This window comes from Bufo gargarizans, chromosome 10 (genome assembly GCF_014858855.1).
Source record: "Bufo gargarizans isolate SCDJY-AF-19 chromosome 10, ASM1485885v1, whole genome shotgun sequence".
Classification (NCBI taxonomy): domain Eukaryota; kingdom Metazoa; phylum Chordata; class Amphibia; order Anura; family Bufonidae; genus Bufo; species Bufo gargarizans.
This window is the reverse complement of record NC_058089.1, coordinates 38498864-38524066: the sequence shown is the minus strand read 5'-3', so window position 1 is coordinate 38524066 and position 25203 is coordinate 38498864. Positions and strand designations below refer to the sequence as shown.

Below are 25203 nucleotides of genomic sequence, written 5' to 3'. Positions count from 1 at the left end.
TCTTTTTTTTTTTTTTACAATATGAATTACAGATGCTCTTCTAGTCTATGATATTTTATAGTTAAGTGCGGTAATGTTTTTGGGTGCAGGTTTCCCTTAGCTGACAGCAGGCCGCAGTTGACAGAAGCGGCCAGCAGAGGGCAGCAGCACTCCACTCCCCTGCACAGTCCTGTGCCCGCACTGTAGCGCCTCCCCCTGGCCGTTCTCCTGGTGTCTGCCCCGCCCCTCGGTCTTCACATAAAAATGTCATCTTTGCTCCCCGGGACAGGACGATGAGGAGACTGAGCTGAGCGGTAAGGAGCCCGGTCCTGGCCGGCGGAGGGGCTCGTGCTGATGAGCATTGGGACTGGTGGAAAGTAACTTATTGCTGCACGTTGTGTGTGTAGTGGATGTGTCAGAGCCAGGAGAGCAGATGTGCGCTGGATGGGCAGGACACTGGCATGCTGGCACAGTTGGCATAGCCTGGCAGGATGCTGGGGTGATGGAGGTCTGTAGGACACTTCAGGTCAGACTTGATAACCAGGACTGATCAACTCTGTGGAACTTCACAAGAGCTGAACCCTTTTCATCTCATGGATGATGCCCATGCCACTACCAGGACATACTGGGAAAAGTAATGGTGTGAGCCTATGGCTTGTCTTATGTGCTGCAAGGGTGGAACTGGAGGACATTGCTTGGCTACCTCCATCAGCAGTGCGGATGTGTGACCACTGCTAGGACGGGGGCTTGGAGCCTCTGGTCTAGTGCTTGGTGAGGTTTTGTGGATGGCTGCTTCATGTTCTTCATATATACTTTAAAGAGGCTGTCCACTCTTAATATTGTCCTTCTCAGGAGAGGCCGACATATGTGAATAGTGGGGGTCAAACACTCAGCACCTTCGCTGGTCAGCAGTTCTGGATTAGCTCTGTCCATTGTCCTATGCACCTGGATTGGTCGGACTACTGAGAGTCAGACCAACACGGATCGGATGACTACTGCGGACTCAATAACTGCAAAGTCCAAGCCTCCTGTAGCATTAACATCAGCACAAAAATGGTGCTGTGCCAGGAGTTTCATGGCATGGGCTTTCATGGTGGAGCAGCTCCGTGCAAGCCTTATTTTACCAAGCCCAATGCCAAGTGTCAGGTGGCCCACTGCCGCTGGACTCTGGAAGTGCGAATGTATTCTCTGCAGTGACCAATCAGTCTGATGAAAGAGTTTGGGTTTGGTGAATGCCAGGAGAACATCACCTGCCTGCCTAGTGGCGTTGGTTTTCAGGGGTTGGCCCAGGTCCTTTAGTTCCAGTGAAGGGAAATCTTTTTTTGTTGTAAATTCTTTATTTTCAGGTGTATAAAAGAATATACATTGTCATGCAACCCATGTGCCAGTGTCTAGGACCATGAAATGAAATCATACAAAATGAGAGGCACTGTAGAACTGTAGATACAATACATAGACATATCGACAATGGATGCGTTAGGGGGGGTTTGGAAGGAAATGGAATCAGGGAAAGGGGACCATAATCCCAACATCATTAAAGAGGTTGTCCTGGTTCAGAGCTGAACCCGGACTTAGGGTCCATTCACACGTCCGTAGAATGGGTCCGCATGCGTTCCGCAATTATCCAGAACGGGTGTGGACCCATTCATTCTCTATGGGGCCGGAAGAGATGCGGAGAGCACACCGGAGCGTGCCCCCGATCTTACGGTCCGCAGCTCCGCAAGAAAATAGAGCATGCCCTATTCTTGTCCGCAATTGCACTTAAATTAATGTGTTAATTATATTTATTGGTGGCGCAGTGGCCACAGTTCTTCCCTCTTCCACAGTACTAAACTCCCATTGGTGGCAGCAGCAGCACAGGGGGGAGGGAGGGACTGCCTCCTTCTCCACTGTGCTGCTGAGGAGAACATGGCGCGCGCTGAGAACAGTGCGTGCCATGGGCGCAGCCTAGTATCGTTCAATAGTAAGACCCGGTATCGTATCGATCCAGGTCTAAAAGTATTGATTGGGTATTGAAACTTCGATCACTCTAGAAACTCTACAAGCGACCACCTCAACGAGGTGGACAGAGAAGTAAGGAAAAGAACAGCAGGTGGTGCTATACAATTTTACAGATTAACCTGAATAACTCAATGGCTGTATTACATTTTTAATTATATTTAGTTACAAAAGTATTCAGATCCAGGTGCTGGTTTGAAAAATTTAGAATATTTCTTTAATTCGACAATTCTTGACCACAATGGCAGAATGATCTCCTATGCTCCAGTTGACCACAGCTTGAGATGTTTTTGTACCTTTACTGCTCAGGTTAGCACAGTCTGTTCCCTGTTATCAGACATTTAAGCCTGGCATGAATCTGAGGTTAGGGTTCTGCTGTCATGGTCACTGATGAGATAAATGGTCACTTATGGTCATTTATCTCATGTCTCTCCACAAGGAATATGTGTCAGCAGTGTCTTCTACAGTGTGCGCTCCCAGCGTTAGACGTTTCCTCCAGTTTATTATAACCGTAGGCCCCTTATGCCTCTGAATAGACTCTGTGCCATATAGAGGACTAGTCGCCCATACTAGTACTGTACGTAAAGAAACCTTGGCCACATAAGCCCTGAGTGGACAAAGTTATGAAAAAATCCATGAGTCAGAAAGGACATTTTCAGAAATAAAGAAAAGTGTGCGTTGTCTTCTGCAGAAATAGACCTCAAGGATAATTGGGTAATGTGATTGCAGATCTACAGAATAATGGGCATGGTCTATAAACTGGAGGGTGGTGTTCTCCTTCTGTATTCCTTACTACTGCGGTAATGTATATGTTGTGCTTGCTCTGGGGTTGTCATGGTAAGCAGACTAATTCTTCTGTACTTGTACACCTTGTCATGTGACCTTCACAAGTCACATGACAGAATACAAGTAATTAGAGAGGGCTCACCTATAAGCTCAAGAATGGAGATGGGTGCACCTACCAAAAAGGATTCACCCAATCCTCAAAAACAGTAATAAAATTAGAACAGAGAATGGTAGGGCACACCAATATTCGGTACCACACAGATGATTATACAAATGTTTTATTAGTGATATACACTGTTAAGTAAACTTGCATAAAATATAAAATATAACACTCCTAAAAATATTAGACTAAAATACATTCATTTACTAAAATACTAAAAGACCATTGAATACATTCAAACCCAATAAAATCAAGTAATATTGGATAGTTGCGTAATTTAATTGTATGGTAAAGATAGTGTCCTTCCAGATGGGTGCTTATCACCTAATCAATACCCCAAAGGTGGAATTGGGGCTACACCTGTTTCTAAAGTCCTTTTGATTGAGGGCTTTTTTAATAGTCACTGCAGCTGTAGCGACTCAGTGGTCGTTATATATATTATCGATACACTCTTGCTGCTCAATAGTACAAAAAGAGCCGAAACAGTTATACTCACAATTGTAACGTAGTATTGTCGGCTTTAGTCAATCACAGGTGGCGTCCCACGTGTGGTAAATGCTACTTGTACAAATTGCAGCAAAATAGGAGTGATGCGGTTTTGGGATCCTTGATGTTATTCATATAGCCGTACTGTGTTTGGAGATCAGTCGGTGATGTATAACTTCTATCTTTGGATGCTTTACAAAAGTGGACTCTGCCACGAGGCCGACTCTCCAGACAGACAGATATCCGGCTTGCCTTGAATTTTTCAAGTTGAGAAATCAGCGATCCCTTTTTTTTCTTTGTTTCCTTTTTCTTTTAGCGCTTTTAGGTCCTCCGGTGTAGTACTTTATTCCATGGTAACTTCCCCATGGAATAAAGTACTACACCGGAGGACCTAAAACCGCTAAAAGAAAAAGGAAACAAAGAAAAAAAAGGGATCGCTGATTTCTCAACTTGAAAAATTCAAGGCAAGCCGGATATCTGTCTGTCTGGAGAGTCGGCCTCGTGGCAGAGTCCACTTTTGTAAAGCATCCAAAGATAGAAGTTATACATCACCGACTGATCTCCAAACACAGTACGGCTATATGAATAACATCAAGGATCCCAAAACCGCATCACTCCTATTTTGCTGCAATTTGTACAAGTAGCATTTACCACACGTGGGACGCCACCTGTGATTGACTAAAGCCGACAATACTACGTTACAATTGTGAGTATAACTGTTTCGGCTCTTTTTGTACTATTGAGCAGCAAGAGTGTATCGATAATATATATAACGACCACTGAGTCGCTACAGCTGCAGTGACTATTAAAAAAGCCCTCAATCACATGACAGAATGCTCATGATTGACGCTGTTTCAGGTGCCCCGATAGAGACCCACGAGGCTGCCCTTCGGGAGGGCTTGTTGTATAAGTGCTGTGCTCCATTCTTATGTAGGCACGCCCAATCAAGCACTGTTCTAGTCAGGTTCATTACTTGAGACAAGGTCTATGTATCTTAGGATCTGGCTACTCAATGATCTTGGCCGCACAACCAAAGATTGCTGTGTAGCAGTAGAGCCATTGACCTGAATAGGGTACAGCTCCAACCCCTTTTAGTTTAATGACTGTACGGCCACACAGTGTTCTTTGGTTTCTTGACGGGTGTCACGACCAAGATCTACATCTATCCCCAGCCTTAAAAGGGGCATTCCTTTTGGACAATCCTTTTTTATTAGAAGAGTCCACCTGTATTATTCTCATCATGTAGCGTTCCCTGCTGGAACTCCCAGCCATCAGCTGTAATCACTGGTGGAACCCAGTAGTAAAGGGTAAATTAGGCTGGAGTTATATGGTGACATAGAGATCACAATGAGGAAGGTCACATCCAACAGCCACAAAAAAAAAACCTGTTAGATTTTCTGTCCCTGGTCGTAAGTGACTTTGCACTGCAATACACGTCATGGGCGACTTAGACTTCCCTGTGACTTTCCTGCGATTTGGCAAATCACAGCTCTAACCTAGTCATGCGACAGCAAGTTGCACAAATATTTTTGGTTGCAAGACTTTTCTGGGACTTGGAGTAGCCCCAGGCTAAAGCTCATTGAAATGAATGTGTGGACTTGCTTCGTCCTCCAAAATGAGAGGGTTTGTAGTTACTCCCTTCCTGGCTAAAGGGTTTACAAGTTAAATTTTTTTTTTTATATGCAGAGTCTTAAACCAAAGCCAGCAACTGATCATAAATGGAGGACACATAAAGGAAAGGCTGAGTCTTCTGAATCTATTCATGGCTATGGCTTCAAAAACTGTATCAAAAGGTATAGGCTGAGGCCACACCTAGACTTTTTGTGGCACTTTTAATTTAATATTGACCGTAAAAACGCAGCGCAATCTGCAGGCAGCATGTTATAGAGCAGGAGGAGCCGAGAAGATTTTATGGGAAAAGATTTAGTAAAATGTATAATTTATTCATTCTATGCTTAGGATTAGAGATGAGCGAAATTCCGAAAATTAGTTTCTGTCCGATTCACGCGAATCGGCCAAGAAATTTAATTCAGGTACAAATTGTTTGTACCAAAAATTAGGGGTGCACCGAAATGAAAATTCTGGTCCGAAACCGAAAATTCAGGATGCCCTTGACCGAAAACCGAAACCGAAACTGCCTTTTTGCCCAAATACTTTTAAAATACTTTTTTTTAATGATATTTATAACAGTGCCATCCACAGACCCCCCACCCCATAACAGTGCCATCCACAGACCCCACCACCTCATAACAGTGCCATCCACAGACCCCCACCCACCCCATAACAGTGCCATCCACAGACCCCCACCCCATAACAGTGCCATCCACAGACCCCCACCCACTCCATAACAGTGCCATCCACAGACCCCCCCACCCCCTAACAGTGCCATCCACAGACCCCCCACCTCATAACAGTGCCATCCACAGACCCCCCCACCTCATAACAGTGCCATCCACAGACCCCCACCCACCCCATAACAGTGCCATCCACAGACCCCCCACCCCATAACAGTGCCATCCACAGACCCCCCCACCTTATAACAGTGCCATCCACAGACCCCCACCCACCCCATAACAGTGCCATCCACAGACCCCCACCCACCCCATAACAGTGCCATCCACAGACCCCCCCCCCCCCCATTGCCGCTCCAGTGCAGACTAGTTATAAAATGTGTACAATTAATAAGGATTCTATTCATGAGGCCCCCTCTGCAGTAGAACATTCAGTATAGCCACATCCTACTCACAGGCTGTTATCTTAATGCTGGCCGGCCGGGCAGACGAGCGGCAGCGTCACGACTGACGTCACATGCCTGCGCCGCCTCCTTGATTCAGAAAGTAGGCCGGGCACATGACGTCAGTCGTGACGCTGCCGCTCGTCTGCCCGGCCGGCCAGCATTAAGATAACAGCCCTGTGAGTAGGATGTGGCTATATTGAATGTAATACTGCAGAGGGGGCCTCATGAATAGAATCCTTATTAATTGTACACATTTTATAACTACTGGAGCTGGGGGCCGGAGCACAGTGAACGCATCGGCCCCCAGCTCCTCCTCCCAGTCCCTCCCCGCTATTTTCTGCCGATATGTACCAATATCGGCCGAAATGAATTAGGCCCATTTTCGGCCAATATTTTCGGCCGCCGGAATTTCGGTGCACCCCTACCAAAAATGCTTTAAATGCTTAAAAAATCTCTCTCTCTTTTCCTCTTTTTCTTTCTCCAGAAAAATTCTACCCCAAATGAATCTGAAGAAATTCTAATTGTACCGAATCAATTTGCTCATCTCTACTTAAGAGTCATGTACGCGGTCATATCAGCGATTGGTATCTGTCTCTGCATGCTGACTTATGCAGACTCAGCTGGCAGTCACTGACTAGGTCTGTCCACATGACTCCTAAGTATAGAAAGTGCCGATGTTTAAATGAATAAATTACAAGTTTTACTGAAGTTTTCCCCACAAAACTATGTATCAGTCTGCTCTGCTCCTCCTGCTCCATAACATGTTGCCCGCAGATTGCCCTGCATTTTCATGGTGGGGGGTTCCCTTTAACTATTGAGTGACAGCTTCAGTGCACAAGTCCAGATTGCTTTGGAGCACAGTTGTTAAAATCAGTCTAAAGTGTTACAAAAAGTCGAGGTGTAGGCCCTGCCTCACTAATTAAATCACATTGTTAATAGGGTATTTGAAAATGGGTTTCATAAACCAGATATCCCATGTGAATTCGAATATTCTGCAGTAGCCCGAGATGGATATCTTCTCTTCTACCATCACTCAATGCATTTGTTATGTACTAAAAATATCTCCCTTGTGTCTGTAAATATGGAGGTGTCTAGTCTATCACCTACGGAGTCTGCATCCCTTCCTAAATTATGATGTAGACTTCAGTCTTTTTACCTGGACCCTCCCGGTTTGGCCTGCCCGGCATTATGGCTGAGGACACACACAGTGTTTCTGTGGGAACCTTCTCTTTCCCTATTCCCGCTGGCCCTAAGCCAACCCTCATTGAACAAGATATGTGAGGGGAGAGGGAGGAGGGGAGAGCAGATTGGGAGGGCAGATAGGGATGTGGTACTTACAAATATATAGACATAGCTGACACAGAATTCCATCTGGGAGCATGGTAAGTGCAGACTTGAATCAAGACATCTTGGCTATTTTCGGTATTCTACTTTGTGTTCAACTCTTATCTGTCACACCCTTTCACCTTCAATTACTTTCCTCCACCATGATTTCCATTTTCTGCAGCTCTTTACCCTCTTTGTCTAACCCTCCTGTTTTTCCATCTCTTCTTCCTCTTCGTAACCTCTGCGCTTGCATACTCCCTTCCTACTTTTGGGAGATCCTTTGTTTTCTTGTCCTTACTTTCAGTTATTTTTCTCTCCTGTTTTTGTTATCTCATGTAGATCACCTCAAACACATCCTTTTTTGGCTTTAGTCGTCCTTAGAGGGTTGGAATTTTCATTGCTGTAAGAAAAGATACAATCTTGAATTATCTGTACTTCATGGAATCATGTCATGTCTCGTCGAAGCTTTGGTGTAGAGGTATTTGCAAATCTGGCACCTTAGCAGAAGAATGATGGTGAACATAGTTCTTTAGGGATGTGTACCTGAAAATTTGTCTCATTTCATTCATATTGGTAATTAGACTTAAGTCACCTCACCAAGACATTTTATACTGTTGTGTATCCTAAGAACATGCTCCCGGCTTATTTCAGAGGAACAGCACATGGTCATTGTAGAGCCTTTTCAAAGAACCGTCACAATCTCCATATCTTGACATGGTATTCCATTATACAGTGGTCCCTCAAGTTACAATGGCCTCTCTTGTATTGCTCTCTATCCGTGCCAGGATGTGGTGTTCCTTTTGGACCCACATGTACTTCATACACATGTATTTTTGTGGTACATGTGTGTACTGTAGAGGACCCTGAAGAAGCTCCTGTCCTCAGGATAGAATGTGATTTACAGCTTTCAGCAGTTCTGTTTGACTGTTCAGTGTAAGGACTTGGTTTATCTGTATGTTATCTATTTTTCATCAGTGTTAATTTACTCTTTATTTTGGGATGACATTTGGGGACTTTGAAATGAATTTCCAACGTTCCTTAGAATTATGGTCCCAAGTTACAATGGTTTCAGCTTGTTCACAATTTTCACATGGTGCCTTCTTGTGCTAGGTCTAGTTCATTTGGGCTTTACGGCTGTTAACAAAGGTGCTCTGTGATAAAATACTACAATTTCTATTATAGTAAAGATATGAGGAATACCTTACTCTACCTTAGGCCTCTTGCACACGAACGTTGTGCATCCGTTACGTGCTTTGCGGTCCCCAATGCATGGGCAGCGTCTATGCGGCGGCCGGGACGGATCAAGACCCGTTTAACTTGAATGGGTCCTTGATTCGTCCGCACGCCAAAAAAATAGAACAAGTTCTATTTTTTTGTGGTGCGGAGGCACGGACAGGAACACCACGGAAGCACTTCGTAGTGCTTCCATGGGGTTCCGATCCGTGCTTCTGTTCCGTATCTCCGTGATTGCAGACCCATTGGGTCCGCATCCGTGATGTGGAGTGCACACGGACCGGTGCCCGTGTATTGCGGACCCGCCGTATGTGGGCCGCAATACGGCCACGGGCACACAACGTTTGTGTGCAAGAGGCCTTACTCTAACACTTGTCTTGAACTCTTTCCACAGATATCTCATGGACAAGAAGAGTGAAGGAGACTTTTCTGGTCATGCATATGGTAAAGCAATTAGCCATTTGTGGCTGATCAGTCAAGCAGAAACGGCAAGAATCAATCAATAAAAAGGCTAAGTGAAGTTTAAAGTCTAGATTTGGAGTGATGGAGAAGCAAGAACGCATACCTTTGGAGAAAGAATTACAAAAGTTATCTGTGGTGCCTCATGAGGCAGAAAAGGGCATACAGACTCTTGACAGAGACGTCTTAAGTAAACCAGAAGGCCTCAAACTTGGTGAGAACAGGGAACAAATAGAAGGGCACAGCCCTCCAGATGTGGTGCCAGAGGAAGAGCGGCAGAAGAAGTCCGTAAGGCAATCAGACCGGTCAGTGTCCAGCACATCCACCTGCTCATCAGTAGCATACTCCTCACCAGAAAGTGACCAAGTCTTCAGTGAAGAAGAAGAAATCCAGGCCAAGCGCAAGACTTTGAGAAAGGTTAGTGCTATTAGGGAATCATTGTTGTAAGGTTAAAAATTTTTGGAAAAATGTTTCCTAGTAGCGAAAGGGTTGAGATACAAACAACGTATGCAGAGGAGCTTCGTTTTCTGTGGGCGAAGATGCAAATCACACCTGTTAAGTGGATGAGAAAAGAGAAAAGTAGAGGAGAACACTGGAGGGGGAAGATACAGCCGTGAAAGGCAAATTATAGGTTGGGGACGCATACACAGGCATTGTTTTGACAATGTACTAGTAGTAATTGGGGTTAAATCTATGAAAATGCTTGCCCTGTTGTTTGCAGGAGAGGCTTGTAGTATATGCGTGAGATTGAAGAATTAAAGCTCTATGATTCGAGTTATACATTGAATAGCACGGGACATGTTTTACAGCCCCATTGTTGATCAATCAGAACACTTCAGTTGAATATACAGTATATACTATATATATTTATACTGTATTTATTTACAGGGCCTCAGGTGAACGCAAGTGTTACATGATGTATATGTTGAACAGATATCTCCGACTGATGCCATACAGTGGTATCCATCACCATAGGATTCCATTGTAAAATTATCCATTTGCTGGACTCTGCAGGATGGAAACGCGTAGTGTACTACAGTCTTGCATCCTTTTTTGTTTAGCATATATGTTACACATGGGATAAAAATGTGATGTGAACACAACCTTAGTTTAATCAGATTTACTGGCAGTTGGTTTATGGGTCCAAGTTTTGCCAAACCTTAACATCTCCTGAACATGATACTTAAATTTAGTCATCCTTAAATGGTAGCGCTATTTCCTAACAAAATGTCTTCTGTGCTGACATCATAGCCACCTAGAGAATCAAAGCCCCTCTATTTTTCCTATGCCCTGGCTATCATTACAGGGATTTTCCAGTGCAAAAAAAATGGTAGCAGTGAGCCAAGAGTGTCTTAAAAAAAACCTGGTACTCACCTCACCGATCCCATACCGCTGCCGTTCCACCACTGCCCAGGTTCCTGCTTCCATCTCAAGATACAGGAAATGCCTGCTCAACCAATCACTGGCCAAGGTGATCCATTCCTTTTATAGACATGTCCTATGTGACCAGATGGGCACAGGAAGTAGAGCACTGGGGATTTGGGCAGCATCAGAAAGGCTTTGGCGGATGGTTGGTTTAGTGATTATAGGGTCTTGCAAGTTTGTTGCCATGATTTTTATGTTGGAAAACAACTTTAGTAGTAGAACATTATTGTCTCTGTGCAGTGTCTTCCTTTCTTTCTAATATTAGAATGGCTAAGCCTAGAAAGAGATTCGGGCCTGGGGCCGTGACTTTTAATGTGGAATTTAGATGAATTGTATACCAAGTCTACAGTCTTCTGGGAAGACATTCCACTACAAGTTAGAACATGACTGTGTGGACTCATGTCCAGACGGCCCCAGGAGTCTTAGCCCAGGTCGTGCATTGGGGGGGGGGGGGGGGGGGGTCAAGAAGGACTGGCTGGCATTTGGCAGTCCTGTTCTTCTCTAAGGTGTGTGGTGGGTTGCGGTGGGGGCTTCCACTTCCATCTTAAAGGAACACTCCAGTCAAAGTTCCCTACTTTTACAACGCTCCCTGTTATTTCCTGTTACTTCATATTCTAAGTGGCTCCATGACTCCAAGGGGAGTAACGGAGTCAGCTGTATAGCAATTTCCGCTCCGTATGTACATGTCAGTGGGCGCTGCGCAAAACTATGCCCTTTCCACAGAGTCGAAAATATAAAACTGGAGTTAGAAATAATGCGTGGATTTTGACCAGGACATCTGTGCTGAAATTTCACCGGCGGCTGCATGGTTTCTGCTTTCCATGTCCCTTCTTGGTGCAGCCGCAGCTTTAATCCACCGCTCTCTGATCTTCAGCGGTGCCTCCTAAATGAAATGAATGGGAGCCCGAAACCATGCAGCAGCCAGCAAAATTTTGACACAGGTGTCTGCAGCAAAATTCTGCCAGTAAAACATGTGGGGTGAATGGACCCTTAGGCCCCATTCACATGATCGTATTTTTATTCCACATTTTTTGCGTTTAAGATGCGGACCCATTCACTGTCCGCATCCAGTGTGCTATCCGCATCCGTATGTCCGCTCTGCAGTCCTGCAAAAAAACATTCCCCCAGCATGAGGATGAGATTTGGAAAATGTCATCCAGTTTCTGCAGATTTTACCTGCTGAAGTGTTCTCCTGGCATCCCCCAACCCCGGATTAGGGGTTCAGTCTGCCAGATGATGACGTTTGATTAACCCTTCCACTTTTCACCGCTTCTTGGCATTGCACATGAAGATCTCAGGTTTGTGTGCAGCTGCTCAACCGTGGGAACCGATCCATGAAACTTTGGACTGGCTATTGATAACTTCCAGAAGCAGCTGGAGCTCCGTAGTAGTGTTGTAATCGAGAACAGATGACTTTTTACGTGCTACGTGCTTCACCGCTGAGCTGCTGTAGACATTTTCTCAACACTTAGAATTGACATGGGTAGCTTGGGTCAGGAGATGTTTGATAAACTGATAGGAACGGGCGCGCCTCATTCCCACCCATTCTATTTTGGTCTATGGAGGTTTATGCAGCTGCCGGTGCTGCTATGATAGCGGATTAGTACAGTACATCTGACTCTGCCATTTTCATACCATATGGCAGCATTACCTTTTAATCGTCTTGGTCCTTGCTCAGTAAAGGATTAGAAAAAAAGAGATTTATTGTCCACTAGAGTAGTGCACCAATTGATACCTTCTGGCGCAAAGACACAACCTCAGTAGATAGGTAAAAGGGTATTTTATTGATAGGTGACAACGCGTTTTGGAGTCAATATACTCCTTTTTCAAGTCACAAATTCAGAAGGGGGGTATTTCGGTACAGAAGAGACATAAAATGTATTCACACAGTCATTATATTAATAATAAAAATAAAATGAATTGGAATTAATTGTGAATGTAAACATAAAAAATCAGTGTACATGTACAAGTCAAAAAAGGACGAAAGGCAAAACACTAAAATACGTGGTTGGGAAAGATTAAGATTGTCCACAGTTTCAGAGATATATCACAACTTTAGAGATATACCACAAATGGGGACGGGTAAAGGATTAATAATATAATAAAAAAGTATGTGTATATGAGGGGATATATGAAAAAACACAATCATGTGGCACACGGCCGTTGTTTTGGTCCGCATCCGAGCAACAGTTTTGGCATTCACTTCAATGGGGCCGCAAAAGATGCGGACAGCACTCCGTGTGTTGTCCGCATCCCTTGCTCCGTTCCCTGGTCCGCAAAAAAAATATAACCTGTCCTATTCTTTTCCGCGTTTTGCAAGAATAGGCAGTTATATTAATGGCTGTCCGTGCCGTTCCGCAAATTGCGGAACGCACACAGACGCCATCCTTGTTTTGCGGATCCGTGATTTGCAGACCACAAAACACACAATGGCCGTGTGCATGAGGCCTTAGACTTAGGAATTTCTGGCCATTATATGTCTTGTATCTGGCATTTTAGTAGCTTTCTCCTCTGCAGGCTGAATGTCTAGTTTGCAGTTTTCCCAGATGCGGTGGGTGGACACTAGCTGCCATCCACTGCACACAGAAAGTAGAGGAGAATCTGCTTCCTAATCTTCTTTTACTTAATAAGAAGCAGCCCCATAATTGTGGAGGACATTACAGAGAAGATCTCCATGCTTGAAAACATTTTTTGTGAACCAAAATGCAGACACTTATATGGATGAGTCCTTAGGTAGGGGTATTGATTGAAAGACTTCCCCTATTGGTGCTGGTTGTACACGCTGAGGAGGCCACATGAGGTTTAAACCCTACCCAACCACAGCGGCTAACAGGTGCACGATTTTGAAGGCTATTCATCCATTTGGCGGGTGGTTGAGGAACATGAAACTGTATTCTCAGTAGGCTGCTTTGCCAATTATCAGACTTGTCCTGTATCTGAGGAAGGGGCAGCACCCCGAAATGTGTTATTTGGCCTTTTAAACCACACCTACAGCTCTGTATGTTGTTTCTCTTTTCTTTTTATTTGCTATTTATTTTTAAGAATAAAAAAATGTTTTAAGAGGAAGCGCTGGCACAAGCCATTTTCTTCAACCACTTCATTGTCAGTTATCATGTCACAAGCCCCTTAATATCTAAAGAGTCCTCCTGACTTAGGGATCATCCACTTTCTGAAAATCATGAGGGTCATACCGGTGGCTAAACATTATCGCTAATTGAGTTTATTACAGATAGTTCACATAATCATTTGTGCTGATGTTGATGCCGAAGCCGGTAATATAGGTGTTTCAAGAAAAGAGGGCACATTCAACATCAGTGCCTAGTTCCTTATTAAAGGTAACTCAGTAGGATGTAAAGTCACCTGCAAATCTGTGGGTATGTATGCCCACTGGCGTGTATAGCTTAGACACAACTCCTATGGGCAACTACAGCTCACCAGGGTTAGGAGGTTTATCAACTGATAGTCCTCCTGACTTAGTTGGAGAAATACTATGGGAATCTGTCTCGCTGGCAGTCAAAAAAGCTGGATCTTTTCCGAGGCTGTAGGAATCTCCGGTAAATCCTTAGTCTCACAGCGGAGACACTGGGAAGCCCTCAAGTACATCTTTGAAGCTATGTAGGATCAGTTTTGACGTTCTCCCTCTCCTGTCTCTCGTCTTTTTTTTTTTTTATATTGCTGCCCACTTTATTCTGAAATGTACATTTTATTAATTTTCCATCCCATCTGGATTAACATGTTCCCTCTGTATTAAATGAGTGGCTGAGGTTATACCCTTTGGGCTAGAAATATCTCGTTAGCTGAGAGCTTTACCTTTTATGGGGTTTTTAATTAAATCGGCTTAAGCCGATTTCATAAAGATAGCTCCAAACGATGGAAAATAATTGTACGTATGTCATGAGCAGGATTCCCTCTGGTCATTGTGCGCTAGATGTCTGCCAGTACTTTCCTATATATGTCCTTGTTTTCTTACTTCTGTAATGAGGACGTACAATGACAGTCTTGATAACCGGATGGGTTTGGTTGGTGTACGCTTTAGACATTTTTGGTATCAGGTATGAAATGTCACTCTTTAGCATATGGATAAAACAGCCAGCCTGGGTTAAAAAATTATTAACCCATGTCGACTTATGTAACTCATTGACTTTGGCTCTTCTGCTCTTCTACCGAAAACCGAGAGAGGAAGTTACAACCCGCGTCACACTTTATAGATTGTGGAGAGCCGTCTCTGGTCACCCAGCATACATAAAGGGATAGACAAGTGCTTCCTCTACCTTTCTCCCTTATCTCAATTTTTGATGTGTATCTAGGAGAGAAAGGAAGAGTCCTCCAGACTTAGTTGGAGAAAGACGCAGGTTTTCCGGTGCCTCTGCTAATAGTATGAGAATCTGTCTCTCTGGCAGTCAGAGAAGTTGGATCTTTCCCGAAGCCAGAGGAATCTCCGGTAAATCCTTAGTCTCACACTGGGAGGCCCTCAAGTCCATCTTTGAAGCTATGGATGATCAGGGTTGATCTGTGCAGTTGGTTAATTTCGGACAAATAGGCTCTTCCTCCGGGAACGACCCCAAACAACTTGGTACAGTTCTGGAGTTTCTTATTCTTATGACTCTATGTTGTGCTAGTCCTCTGTTATTCCATCTAGAATTTTAGGAATGAATTGCCAGAAGCCTGCCATAAAGGTCCAGGTGGGTGTTACCAGTTGAGGGTGTGTCCCTGCACAGTCTGACATTGGCCGCACTGATTGGATAGTGTCATACAGTGCAAGGACACCCCCCAACTGGTAACATCCAGGTGGTCTTTTATTGCAAACAGCTGCCAATTCATTCATAAGTTTCTGGAAGGAATAATAGAGGGATGGCACAACATAGATGCAAGCAGTTACCAAAACAGACTTTTCAGAAAAGGTGACAGGTCCTCTTTAAGTGAAATGTATCATTAGACATAGAATTGTCGGCAGCCCCCTGTAGACCTTCCTGCTATATATTCAGTCGGGATTACCTTCTTCTCTGCAGAACTGCTCTCGTTGGCTCTAGAAGACTAACAGTGCTCTGCAATTCTTCATGGTTACCGAAGGTATAATAGTGAATCAATTTTGGTATGGGGACAAGCTTAAAGGGGTTTTCCGAGATTTTGATACTGATGACCTCAGAATATGTCATCAGTATCTGATAGGTGGGGGTCCAACACCCAGGACCCCGACCAATCAGCTGTTTGAGAGAAGATAGCAGCACTCCTGCGAGCAGTGCGGCCTTCTCCCTGCTCACCAAGCACAGTGCCCTACATTGTACAGCGGCTGTTCTTGGTATTGCGCTCAGCCCCATTCAGCCATGGAGCTGACTGTAATACCAAGCACAGCCACTATACAATGTACGGCACTGTACTCACAGGAGCGCCACTGCCTTCTCAAACAGCTGATAGGTGGGGGTCCTGGGAGTCAGACCCCCACCTATCAGATACTGATGAACTTTCCAGAGAATAAGTGTCAAAATCTCAGAAAACCCTTTTAATTACAAAGGACTAATTCGAAGGGTTTGTCTCACTTCAGCAAGTGAGATTTATTGTGTAGAAAAAGTTCATACCAGGCACTTACTAATGTATTGTTATTATCCATATTGCTTCCTTTGCTGGCTGGATACATTTTTCCATCACATTATGCACGGCTCGTATCCAGGTGTTATGACCACCCTGCAGTCCAGTAGTGGTGGTCGTGCATGCACACTGTAGGAAAAAGTGCGATCCTCTCTGGTGGCTGGGACTGTGGGATCGCAGGCACGCATGTGCAGCAGCCTGGCCACCTTCAATCTGCGCTGAACTGGAAACAAGCAGTGTATAATGGGATGGAATAATGAATCCAGCCAGCAAAGGAAGCAATATGGATGATAACAATACATTAGTAAGTGCCTTGTATTTACTTTTTCTACATGATAAATGCCACTTGCTGAAGTGAGACTTCTTTAATTCTTTTCCATTCACTGACAGCAAGTAGATATACCTTTCTATAACATCTCACATGTATCAGAGTGTGTCTATATATCTAAGCTCATTGTATCTGTATAAACCATAGACCACCACTCTGGCGCTGCTCTGTCCTCTGCCGTGAGATTAGGATCTCGGTCGGCTGATAACTTACAGCACATGTTCATGTGATTCAGAGACTTTCCATTAACTTATATTTCCAGCCACTGAATCTCATTCTTTATCCATTCCTGATGGAGACGCCGCCATCTCCTGGGAATCCTGTAAGGTTTCCATGATGAGCTCATCTTGTGGGAAAAGATGGTGGTTTGCAGTATCTTTACTGCAGATGATATGTCGGTGTGATGTAGATCACACCGACAGGAAAGGAGTAACCTCGCGGTCATATTACAGGCCACATATATGGCTCATATATAGTATATAGCTCAGGTGGCCTTAAAGCTGGGGACAAACGTAGTGGCGTCCAGATACAGTGAAACTGCTTGTTCAGTGTCTGCACATTGCTTACTGAGGTGATTGTAATTTGGGACAAGTAACTTTCCCCAGCTGTCCATACACATTAGATAGCTGTCCATACACATTAGATAGCTGTCGGCCGACAGTTATCCCTGCTGTCTCCCTCATACACATGCATGCTCTGCTCGGCCGAGTGTGCATGTGTTTTCAATGCAGCTTATTTCCTACAGGAACAAACAGTGTTGGATTTCAGCCTGCACAATGTGTCTTTCTGCTGTCAAGGCAAAGTCTGGTGACCCCATTCACATTAGGCCTCATGCACACGACAGTTCCGTTTTTTGCGGTCCGCAAATTAGGGATCCGCAAAACATGGAAGCCGCCCGTGTGCCTTCCGCAATTTGCGGAACGGAACAGGCGGCCCATTGTAGAAATGCCTATTCTTGTCCGCAAAACGGACAAGAATAGGACATGTTATATTGCACGGAACGGAGCAATGGATGCGGACAGCACACGGAGTGCTGTCCGCATCTTTTGCGGCCCCTTTGAAGTCAATGGGTCCGCACCCGAGCCGCAAGAACTGCGGCTCGGATGTGGACCAGAACAACGGTCGTGTGCATGAGGCCTTGGATGGTCAGATGATGGACGCCTTTACATCATCCAGCAGAACTTCAAATACAGCTAATATGTTGTATAAGCCTACAGTATATATGCGACCAGGTTAAGTCGGCCATTTTATATAATGCGTATGTAAACAGGCCAGTCAGTGGTAGATGTTGGGGTGGGGGGGGGGGGGGTATATAATGCATTTTTGGATTTTAAAGGGCATTATTGAATGATTAATGTAAAAAATACAAAAAAATTATATTGCATAGTACATGACAGTACCTAGAACCAGTCCTGTACCAGACCTGGATCTAGAGATCTCCCCATTAATTGCTCTAGTTGCTCTGCTAGATTTATTTCAACCTGGCTGCTTAGGGGGCGTGCACTGTCTCGGGGGATGTGTCCTTTCTGCTGCACCTGGTGGCAGTTGAAGGACAGAACTGAGCATGTGCTTCCGTCTCAGTGAGCAGGACAGAGAAATTAGAAAAAAATCAAACAGCAGGTGGCGCTATACAGATGGATTTCCGTGAATAACTCACTGGCTATACTAAATGTTTAATTACATGCAATTACAAAAGTATTCAGATCCAGGTGCTGGTTTGCGAATTGTAGAATATTTTTTGTGGGACAACCCATTTAACATGCTGGCCAGGGGTGCCTTTTGCATTGAATGCTGGGGTGAGAGGAGATGGCTCTTGGGCAAATTAGCTTTTGGCTGACATCTACCTATCTGTAAGTCCAGTTTGACCTCCGGTAGTAGAAAAATGGCCAAAAGGCATGGAGATAACCAAGTGCTCCTGAGCTGCAGATGGGGAATGCTTCCCTGTGGACCATACCCACAGAGTATCTGCCTGATGGGACGCCTCTGAGACCCCCACCTATCAGTGACCCCCTGTCCAGCCATTTGTGGCTGCCCCACTTTCCATATAGGTGGGAGACTCATAGGTGTTCATGACGTATCCATGAATGGTTATGGTGGGCATACACCGCTATCACATTTTTATTATACCGTTGTTTTCTACTTACTATGAACCAGTGACTAGTTTTACGATCGGTTGATTCGCTTAGATTTCTGTTCTCTACTGACGACTTTAATAAAGAAAGAACTGGCAGCCGCCCAATATTCCAAAAGGTTTTCTATGTTTTCTTATCCATTTGTAAAACTATGATGTCATTGCAGCCAGTGGAAAATGAATGATCACGTGGAATGGGCATGTGCGGGAAGGAAATCTGCTGCATATAGTGCTTTTGCTTCACGGTCTGTTGGTTTCATATTTTTTTTCCAATGGAAGCATTTTTAGTTTCCAAAAATATTGCCAATGAGAGTCTGCAGAAAACAAGCAGCGGATTCATCTATATATTTCTATGGCTTCCAACCTTTCCATCCTCAAAAGTGTTCCTCTGCTTCAACAGGCCAACTCTTTTGTAAAAGCCAAGATGCAGTGGCAACCAACTGGTCATCATGGGTGCCGGCTCAATGGACCGTGGATGTGTGGGTCCGCCACCGTGAGAGACACTCTTTTTTAGGAGGTAGAGGTAAAGGTAGAGCTTCACCTTTATGGAAAATGGAGCCTCATGAATAATGTAATCTGTGACAGATGGGAGATACAACAGCACATTACATTTAGAGAGACGTTTTATATAAGGAGGCCCCAATACAAAAATATATGAACTGATCTGCAATGGGAAGACTGTCCCCAACGTAGTGCAGTCATGAATCTATTAACCGAGCCTTCCCCTCAGTCATGTTCCATTGTGTTCGATGAGGATGTGCTCCCCTGTGTGTAGAAGAGTCTCTTGTATTACCATGTCTCTCAGTGGAGTATTTAGGGGGGCGATAATGAAGCATGTATCCCACAGGTGCTGGGTGGTGTATAAGGGAACCATTGAGAAGCTAGCGGAGCTGGACAGTCCTTCAGGTGAAGTAAGAAGTAGTGATGAGCGGCAGGGGCAATATTCAAATTTGCAATATTTCGCAAATATTTTGTAGAATATTTGTCATATATTCGAGAATTCAAGATTATATTCTTGATTGCGAAAATCGGCAACGTATTATTCGCATAATGCGCGCGAAATACCGGCGTGGATCTCTTATGCTACATTTTTCAAGCTGGTATAAGTTTCCTGAGACTGGAGAAAATGGTTGACAAGGCAGAGCATTAGAATAGCTTTATATGCAGATAGAGTGCGAATTTTCGGCAATTAATGATACGCATATTTTTTCGCAACACGTGCAACTTGTATAGTAAGGGGAAGGCAACTTTTCTATTGGTTGCTAGGGATGTTGCTAAGCTGTGACAAAGTCTTCTCGTTGGCCCATAAGCTAGAAGAAGGGAGGGATGATCACCTGTTGTGTACTGTGTAAAAAAATTATATTCGTCATTACAAATATATAGCGCTATATTCTAAATATTTGTGAATTCTCAAAGTGCTGATATTCGCAATAAAAATTATCTTTTCGAATATTTGCTCTCAACGCTAGTAAGAACTAAATCTTTGTCTCTAAAGAAGGAACAAACTGAGAGCAGGTTCTGGGTGAGACGTCCTGCCCCATGACCACCACCAAAAGAGAAGGTCCTGGCTGAGACGTCCTGCTCGATGGCCACCACAAAAAGAGCAGGTCCTGGGTGAAATGTACTTCCCCATGACCACCACCAAAAGAGAAGGTCCTGGGTGAAATGTCCTTCCCCATGACCACCACCAAAAGAGCAGGTCCTGGGTGAATTGTCCTTCCCCATGACCACCACCAAAAGAGCAGGTGCTGGGTGAGACATCCTGTCCCATGACCACCACCAAAAGAGCAGGTGCTGGGTGAGACGTCCTGCTCAATGGCCACCACAAAAAGAGCAGGTCCTGGGTGAAATGTACTTCCCCTTGACCACCACCAAAAGAGAAGGTCCTGGCTGAGATGTCCTGCTCGATGGCCACCACAAAAAGAGCAGGTCCTGGGTGAGATTTTCTTCCCCATGACCGCCACCAAAAGAGCAGGTGCGGGGTGAGACATCCTGCCCCATGGCCACCACCAAAAGACAGGTACTTGGTAAAAAGAGACTGACTTGTGACAGTGAACATTGCTGTGCCTCAACTTCGTCAGTTCCCTATTTTTAAAATGTGGATCTTCAGGGAGAATACACACGCAGAAGATTTGTTACAGAAATGTTTGCAGCTGTCCCATTCATCTGAAGGGGCATGCAGAAATCCACGTGCTTGCCACCAGAAGGGATGAGAGTGACACCCGTGAATCTACCCTTAGGGTATGTTCACACAACACATTTTAAAAATCAGCGCAGAATCTACACTGATTTAAAACTTTTTTTTTTTTTTTAAGGTGGGTTTTTATGTGCAGTTTTGGTGCCTTTTTGATGCTTTTGTAATAGATTTTTGAAGTGTACACATCAATGCACTTCCCATTCTCTTTAATGGGAGATTTGGTGTGGATTCTGTGCCAAGATAGGGCATGCTGCTTCTTTTTTCCTAGCCTTTTTATTTCCACGTGGGAATGAACGGGAGGCGGTTTGGAGACGTTTTTGTCACTGATTCTGTGCGGAAAGTACACCAAAATCAGTGCCATAAAATTCTGTGTGAAGTGGCCCTTAGGGTACAGCCACGTTTGGTGGATACAATGTGGATTTTCTGCCGTGGAATAGTGCGTACACCACATAAAGTAGCAGCAAAGTGGATGAGATTTAAAAAATATTCCGTAACAATATTCGCACATAACTTGACCTGCAGTGAGGATTTTAAATCTGTAGCGTGTTTTCAAATTGTGTAATTGGTGGTAAAACCGTAGCATTGACACTATGAATTCTGCAATAAAATCCACATAATTTGGTGCAGAATTCTGTCAGATATTCTACAGATTTTCTATTGTGGAAAGTCCATAGCGTACCTTTCCCATGTGAAATTACCTTTAGGCCTCATTCACACGACCATGTCTGTGTTGCAGTCCGCAAACCACGGATTGTCAAAATATGGACACCATCCGCATTCACTTTGCAGTTTTCTCACTCCCATCAATAAACATTCGCACAATATGGACAAGAATAGGACATGTTCTATAATTTGCGGAATGAATGTAGCAGACCTATAGAAATCAATGGCTATGTGCAATCCGCAAAATGTATTAATGGGACACGGATCCAAAACATGGTTGTGTGCATGAACCCTTAAAACGGTTGTATCCGCAGCAGTGACCGGATCCCCGTGTGTCATGTGACCATTTGTCATGACGTATGGGAAGTCGGTCACTGCCGCGTTCAGTGATGCATTTGAAGCGTTTGATGCAATTATTTTTTTTTGGTGCCAAATCCAGAAGTGAATGCAAAATGATGGTAAAGTATGAAGGAAAGACTAGGAAGACTGTCCTTTGGATCCACTCTTGTGTTTGTAAAAAAAAAAGTACATGAAAAAATAATTGCTGTCTGAAGATGGATTTAAGAAATTATATTATTAGCAAAATCCTGATATCCTGTTATTATATGAATCCATCCTTTCAGTAGATATGGTGGCCCTCTAATGTTTGGGGAGCACAATGATCCTCTGCTGCCTGAGCAGCAGTTTCCCACCACAGGAGCTTAGGTATCTTTGTGGCTTCCTGTTGAGAAAATAAGGAGTCTCAGGACGTCACTTGATAACTACAATCAAACAGACTTCTAATCTCACCCGCTTTTATTCCATGACCTTCTTACTAAGAGAACAAGGTTTCCCCATAGAGAGAATGAATTTTTGCATCTGCGCAAGACGTGAGGAACTTGTTAATCAAATTTGTGGCATTTGGCAGCAATGAAGAGAAGTCTGCCAGTGTGAGGGATGCGGCATAGTGGTTCAGAGTAGAAGAAATTGCCATTCTTGGTCAGGGATGCCTGTTGTGATATTAACAATCATCCACAGCCGGCACAAATATGGAAAATAGGACAAGAACCGCAGAAGAAAGCAATGGAGACCACACACTGGCTCGTTAATCAGGAGAGGGAGAACACAGAAGTTCAGAATAATATACTTTTTAGTATTTGGTTTCAGCCAGAAGTTGATATTTAACCAGGAATAACCAAAAAACACCTTTTCCAGTATAAACATACAAGTGGGTGAAATAAGTATTGAACACGTCACCAATTTTCTAAGTAAATATATTTCTAAAGGTGCTATTGACATGAAATTCTCACCAGATGTCGGTAACAACCCATCCAATCCACACAGGCAAAGAAATCAAACCATAGATGTCTTAAATTAAGTTACCGTACTTTGCAGCATAGTGGCCGGCGATTTATCAGTGTCAGCCATGTAAAAATTGCACCATTTGCTGTATAAGACGCACTGCCATTCCCCCCCACACTTTTTTTTTGGGGGGGGGGGGGGGGAGTGTGTCTTATAAAGCGAAAAATACGGTATGTGTAATAATGAGAAATGACACAGGGAAACAATATTGAGCACGCTTACTGAAATTTACAGTATTTTTCACCTTATAAGACGCACCTAGGTTTTAAAGGAGAATAAGAAAAAAACATTTTCATTAGACCTCAGATCAGACCACCAATCTGACCCCAATGTTAATCAGACCTCAGCTCAGATCCAAATGTTAATAAGACCCCAATAACACCTCAGATCAGAGCCCCGATGTGAATGACCCCCCAGACCACAGATCAGAGCTGCAATATAAGAACCTCCCTCATTCAGACCTCAGATCAGACCCCCTAATGTGAATGACCCCCAGACCTCAGTACAGACCCCTTACTCAGAGCAAATAAAATAAAAAAATACACTTGCCTCTCCTGCTCCGGATGCCGCCACCACCTCCTCTCCAAGGATCCAGCCCCATCTCTTTCTATGGCGCTCATTAGTATTCACCCCATAAGACACACTGGCATTTTCCTCACAGTTCAGGGGGCGGGGAAAGTGCATCTTATGGGGTGAAAAATATAGTAATACTTCATACAAAGGCCTTTATTGGTGATGACAGCTTGAAGACTCCTCCTGTATGGAGAAACTAGTCACATGCATTGCTCAGGTGTGATTTTGGCCCATTCTTCCACACAAACATTCTTTAAATCTTGAAGGTTCTGTGGGCTCCATCTATGAATTCTGAGCTTTAGTTCCTTTTATAGATTTTCTGTTGGATTCAGGTCAGACTGGGCATAAGTGGATTTTTTTGGCATCGTCCTGGCCGGTATGTGTCGGCATACCCTGTTTTTCACTGTATAGGAAAAGGCTTAGATATTCAGAAGAGTCCATTAAAACTGTACACAACATGACCCCATGTACGGCATATAATATATCTCTGAATGTCTAAACAGTGGCAGAGGTCGGAGCTTTCTCTTAGAGCTATACATCAGGAAATACTTGCCTAACCTGTAGGAAAGCAAAGGTGAAAGTTATCATGCAGCATTTCTTTTCTGGCAACACCAACAGGAACGTCTTGAGTTGTACTCACCTGCAACTTATGTCTCTAAGGGTGGCTGTGCACTTCAGATGGCTGTTGACCAGCTATGCCTTACTAGCCTGGAGGCTGAGCATGCATGTGTCCTCAATAGGGAGCGGGAGTAAGGTGCTGCCAGACACCTCTGGCGTTTAGCTTATCTCCCTTGAGAATAAAGGATCGGGCATGTTGACCTCCATTAGACATCTGCCATCAGTGGAGTGTCGAGACACCACTATGCATATTAGATGGTTCGCTGGTCTCACCTAAATTGGTGGACTGGCCAGCATTCCTATGATGACCACCGTATGACAGTAAGGCCTCATGCACCAAGCCATATTACATATCAGTATTTTATGGATCGTTAATATTGCATCTACAGCCTGCAGTGGGGCAGACTTTACCTTCGTGTGACTCAGAGTATTCTACTGAAAGGGGTATTCCGGGAGGTAGCCGCAGGATCGGTGGGAGTCCTACTGCTGGGACCCCCACCGATCACGAGAACGGGGGACCTGATCTGGTCATTTTAGGAGAGCAGCAAGGGGTCTGCAGGGGGTACACGGCCCCCGTTCTCGTGATCGGTGGGGGACCCAGCGGTAGGACCCCCACCGATCTGATAGGTATCCCCTATCCTGTGTATAGGGGATAACCTGTACCTAAAGGAATACCCCTTTCAGAATTCATACCTTTAATGGTAACTCCCAGGAGTGATCTTTGGATCTCATGTTGATTTTCAAGTTTGTTGTCTCTGCAAACATAGGTGCACATTCTGTTCCTTCTAGACTGATGCACTTGTGAAGGATGAACTGTTTGTACAGCGTGACCAGAAACAAAATTTTGAAGATCAAAGCACAAATTTAACCACAAGGAAACTGATGTCATGCAGGGACCGACAATCAAGTTGCATTGAGGGTCTCTTGTAGCCAGCAGCATTTCATGTTTTGGAATCATTAGGGGACTTTTAAAATGTATATCCTACATTTTCCTATGTATGTACACTGAACAAAAATATAAACGCAATACTTTCGGTTTTGCTCCCATTTTGCATGAGCTGAAACATTTTCTACATGCACAAAAGCCCATTACTCTCAAATATTGTTCACAAATCTGTCTAATTCTGTGCTAGTGAGCACTTCTCCTTTGCCGAGATAATCCATCCCACCTCACAGG

The 25203-nt window shown here is 44.2% G+C and overlaps 1 protein-coding gene across 2 annotated transcripts in view; it reads left to right on the top strand.

Annotated features, from left to right (window-relative positions):
* Nucleotides 1-218: 218 nt before the first annotated feature.
* LOC122920318 (inositol-trisphosphate 3-kinase B-like) overlaps nucleotides 219-25203 on the top strand; it is a 66323-nt gene continuing 41338 nt past the window's right edge. The window contains exons 1-2 of one of the 2 annotated variants that reach the window (XM_044269731.1): nucleotides 219-293; nucleotides 9100-9581. In XM_044269731.1, coding sequence (XP_044125666.1) covers nucleotides 9249-9581 — 333 coding nt within the window. In that variant the 5' untranslated portion in view covers nucleotides 219-293; nucleotides 9100-9248. Of the gene's footprint in view, nucleotides 294-7499; nucleotides 7529-9099; nucleotides 9582-25203 lie in introns of those variants that run through there. The other variant, XM_044269732.1, reaches the window with a different exon arrangement.